Genomic DNA, 5,000 nt, shown 5'->3' with positions numbered 1-5,000 from the left:
ACACTGCACACTACCACTAACCACATGTACACTGCACACTACCACTAACCACATGTACACTGCACACTAACCACATGTACACTGCACACTACCACTAACCACATGTACACTGCACACTGCCACTAACCACATGTACACTGCACACTGCCACTAACCACATGTACACTGCACACTGCCACTAACCACATGTACACTGCACACTGCCACTAACCACATGTACACTGCACACTGCCACTGACCACATGTTCACTGCACACTGCCACTAACCACATGTACACTGCACACTGCCACTGACCACATGTACACTGCACACTGCCACTGACCACATGTACACTGCACACTACCACTGACCACATGTACACTGCACACTGCCACTAACCACATGTACACTGCACATTGCCACTAACCACATGTACACTGCACACTGCCACTAACCACATGTACACTGCACACTGCCACTGACCACATGTACACTGCACACTACCACTAACCACATGTACACTGCACACTAACCACATGTACACTGCACACTACCACTAACCACATGTACACTGCACACTACCACTAACCACATGTACACTGCACACTAACCACATGTACACTGCACACTACCACTAACCACTGCACACTACCACTAACCACATGTACACTGCACACTACCACTAACCACATGTACACTGCACACTAACCACATGTACACTGCACACTACCACTAACCACATGTACACTGCACACTGCCACTAACCACATGTACACTGCACACTACCACTGACCACATGTACACTGCACACTAACCACATGTACACTGCACACTACCACTAACCACATGTACACTGCACACTACCACTAACCACATGTACACTGCACACTAACCACATGTACACTGCACACTACCACTAACCACATGTACACTGCACACTACCACTAACCACATGTACACTGCACACTAACCACATGTACACTGCACACTACCACTAACCACATGTACACTGCACACTACCACTAACCACATGTACACTGCACACTGCCACTAACCACATGTACACTGCACACTAACCACATGTACACTGCACACTGCCACTAACCACATGTACACTGCACACTGCCACTAACCACATGTACACTGCACACTGCCACTAACCACATGTACACTGCACACTGCCACTAACCACATGTACACTGCACACTGCCACTAACCACATGTACACTGCACACTGCCACTAACCACATGTACACTACCACTGACCATATTCATGACACAGCACTGAGGACCAGGGGCAAAAATGTTCCTTACAATTAATATTATTTTACAAAGGAGAAATATTCAATTGTAAGAAACCGAGAAACACCCTAGTATGCAGCCGCAGTATGCAGCCACAGTATGCAGTCGCAGTATGCAGCCGCAGTATGCAGCCGCAGTATGCAGCCACAGTATGCAGCCGCAGTATGCAGCCGCAGTATGCAGTCGCAGTATGCAGTTGGAGGAAAGAAGAGAATGTTGAGTGACAAGAAAAAGAAGCTGAGGAAACCACCTCAGCAGTGCATTGTGACATCACACCACCTCCTTCAATAACTATACCATAGCATTGTGACATCACACCACCTCCTTCAATGACTACATCATATAGTCTGCAGCACTGGTGCATGTAGAGGAGTGGATAGGGTTATGGACTTAAAATGCTGCATTCTTTAGACCAACACAAAGATAAGAACATAAGTATCGCCCTCTACCATTTCACACACCCGCACACTCACATACAGCAGTAAACTGACACACAAAATAGAACCCTGTAAATGTTTTGCATGATTGATGTTTCAGGATGATGCTGAATGATGTAGGAGCTTGATGGTATTTAACAGATTTTAATTGTTCTGCTGCACATGGGAATTCGCACCGTTACGGGTTACAGGGCCCACTGTCTGTCACGGGTTACAGGGCCCACTGTCTGTCACGGGTTACAGGGCCCACTGTCTGTCACGGGTTACAGGGCCCACTGTCTGTCTCCTAAACTAGGCTGTTCCTTAGAGCAGGAAGGTACTACACACAGGCATAATCTCTCTTTCTCTCTCTCTCATTTCTAATTTCCATTCTTCTAGGTTTAACTCCAGTCCTGGAGGGCCGCAGTGTCTGCAGGTTTAACTCCAGTCCTGGAGGGCTGCAGTGTCTGCAGGTTTAATTCTAAAGTATGGTTGGTTTAGGAAGGAAGCAGACTATGCGGGGCAGGTATTACTGCTGAGAAAGAGGAAACAATCTGGAAGTAAGCAAAGGCTCTAATTTAGCCCCACATTATGCCATTTGTATATGCAAACAGAACAGAGCGCTTACAGAACCTGGCTCTCTCACAAAAGAAATGTCATTCTTCCCTCTTTTTGGGATTTGCCACATGACAAATATGGTGAGGAGCTTCTTCCGAAAACAAACAAACAAACGAACAAACAAACAGAGGGGGTGGTTAAACCAGGGTTAACCCAGACAGGCACACTCAGTCTGATAGAGACAGAGAAAGCCTTGCCGGCACTTTCCCGGAGACCCCATTAGATAAATCAAAGCGGGCCGAGCATCAGCATCCGCCGAATCCGCGCAAGCCCGAGTATGGCCGAGTATGGCCGAGGCAATATTCGCTTCGCGTCTTCCTGCCTTTTTCCCAAGCAACAGCGGCTCTCATACAGGATGTGATGTCGCTGTGGTGGGCTACATTCGCTCCATACGGCAAGGGGATGGGGCTTCAGAAATAAGGGAGGGGGAACGACTTAGATTCTTCCTTAACGTTGAATCCGCTTTTAATCGATGATTAGTGCTGTGTCAACAATTACGATGCTAAGAACAATCTGAGTGGAGGTTTCAGCATCAAACTATGCGCTGCACACTTGGCCGACAGCGCGTGCAAGCTTCAACTGTACCGCGACCATCGCGTGGGGAGCTGGTTAGCCACAGATAGCTAGCTGCATTGTCTCTCGTCGTTTTAATCTGCACAATTATTACTTGCTTCTTAAATAGACTTTTAAAACTTTTCCAGAGGTTCACCCGATAGTAGACTGCATCTTTTTGTAGATTATAACCATCCCGCTGGCTGTCATCGCAGGACGTGTTTTGGCGCTGCTGTTGAAATATTGCCTCAGATAAATCTATTGTACTTAGTCAGGAAACCAACCTTATATACTTGTCCGTATGTGCCATTGCCGACCACTTCCACCAATTCAAATATTCCTGCAGGATCCTGAAAGATAATTGACAAACATAAGCATCGCTTATCAAATATTTACAAATAAATCACAAATATTTGCTTTGACGGTTGTGATACAGCATGGACGCTAGTTTAATGCAGTTGTTGCGCCCAATATTTCTGCAAATGCCAGAGCAGCTCAAACAAAGGAAAGATCGGACCGACGACAGCACCCTCCCCGCCTCAATTATCAACACAAATGTGGCCCACTTTACCCCAACAAACAGACATGTCCGCGGACAAAAGGCCGGTCGATTAAACGCACACATTATTCGCAGCAATGCAGCCTGATGCCAAAATCAGTGCGTTTCATAACGAAATAAAACGGAGTGCCCTTGTTCAGTACTCACCCGCAAAGAGGCAAGGTCTATATCCACTAGACTTTTAGCTGGAGAGTCGTTCGCCATCTTTTAAATAATAAATAGAAATGGTAATATCTATCTTTCTATCCTTCACGGTGCTTGTATATCCGCCACGCCGAATCTCTTCATTGGTGAAGCTATTCTTTTTGTATTTTAGTACAACGGTTTGAGGCGGATTTCTCTTTGTGTTCTCCCTTCTGCTGTAGTCTTGTCGAGGAGGATTCGCAGCTATACCATGTTGAGTTGGCAGGCTAGCGGAAAAAAAGCTCCCAGACCTCAGCTCTCGCCTCTCTCTCTCCTTCTCTCTGTCTTTCTGTCGGAACAGAGAGAGAATGACAAACACAGGAAGCCGGTTCTTTGAGTCACGGAGAGTAAAGGCACGGCCCTGCCGCACCGAGCGAGCGAGCGAGCGCAAGGAGGGGAGAATAGATGGTGCGGGTGGAGAAGAGCTCCCCTTTCCCTCTCTGGAACAAATACAACGGAAATAAAAATGGAATAACAAATACAAAAAGGAGGAATCGGCTTTCCCCCCCCTCCCCAATAAACCAAAGGTGGCTGATCCAGATATATTTTATTCCAGAACAGCCGCGCGTGGGGGGTATCTCAGCGCTGGTGCTGATGGGTGTGGCTCGAGTTGTAGGCTCATCCAGCAGAACAGCGGCACCAGACGGCACCGCGCGCATTAGAACACACTTCGTCCGTACTAATGTGATGTTCCACCAGGGAAACACTGAAAATAGTTTACATTACGTTAAAGACTATATTAACAGGCATACCAGTAGGCTACAGTCATTTGTCATATCAATTTCAGGTTGACACTATAAAATATAACATACATTTCTTTCTTTTTAAATACACACAAATATACAAACCTGCATTGTTAATTTTTAAAATTTGTATTCCGCTTTTTGCAAATACACTCTACAGAGTAACTGACAGACAAGGAAAATGGCAAACAACCTGTCAGAGCCCCAAAGTTGTGAATGGGGAGAAAAAACTCTACAATAAAACAGAAATGTAGTAAGAAGTAATGCAATGTAACTCAAATGGGTTGAACCAATTACATTTAAAGCAGAAAACCAGCTGTTACTGGAAGTGAGCTCTGTTTTAGCAGCACCCCTTACTCCTGCCCCCAGGCCCAAAGCCACTCCTGCCCCCAGGCCCAAAGCCCCTCCTGCCCCCAGACCCAAAGCCACTCCTGCCCCCAGACCCAAAGCCACTCCTGCCCCCAGACCCAAAGCCACTCCTGCCCCCAGGTCCAAAGCCACTCCTGCCCCCAGGCCCAAAGCCACTCCTGCCCCCAGGCCCAAAGCCACTCCTGCCCCCAGGCCCAAAGCCACTCCTGCCCCCAGGGTGTTCACCCAGTAAGCACAAACTGTAACATTATTGCAACATTGTTATTAAGCTGTAGCAG

At 47.1% G+C, this 5,000-nt stretch overlaps 1 protein-coding gene across 1 annotated transcript in view; it reads right to left on the bottom strand.

Annotated features, from left to right (window-relative positions):
* LOC133123701 (mitogen-activated protein kinase kinase kinase kinase 4-like) overlaps positions 1-4,208 on the bottom strand; it is a 61,409-nt gene extending 57,201 nt beyond the window's left edge. The window contains exons 1-2 of the mRNA XM_061234179.1: positions 3,575-4,208; positions 3,153-3,218 (exon numbers count right to left, since the gene is read on the bottom strand). Of these exons, the coding sequence (XP_061090163.1) occupies positions 3,153-3,218; positions 3,575-3,631 (123 nt within the window). The 5' untranslated portion in view covers positions 3,632-4,208. The remainder of the gene's footprint in view (positions 1-3,152; positions 3,219-3,574) is intronic.
* Positions 4,209-5,000: the final 792 nt, after the last annotated feature.

This window comes from Conger conger, chromosome 3 (assembly GCF_963514075.1).
Source record: "Conger conger chromosome 3, fConCon1.1, whole genome shotgun sequence".
Lineage (NCBI taxonomy): Eukaryota > Metazoa > Chordata > Actinopteri > Anguilliformes > Congridae > Conger > Conger conger.
The sequence above is the reverse complement of the archived record's forward strand: the minus strand, read 5'-3'. Positions and strand labels throughout refer to the sequence as shown.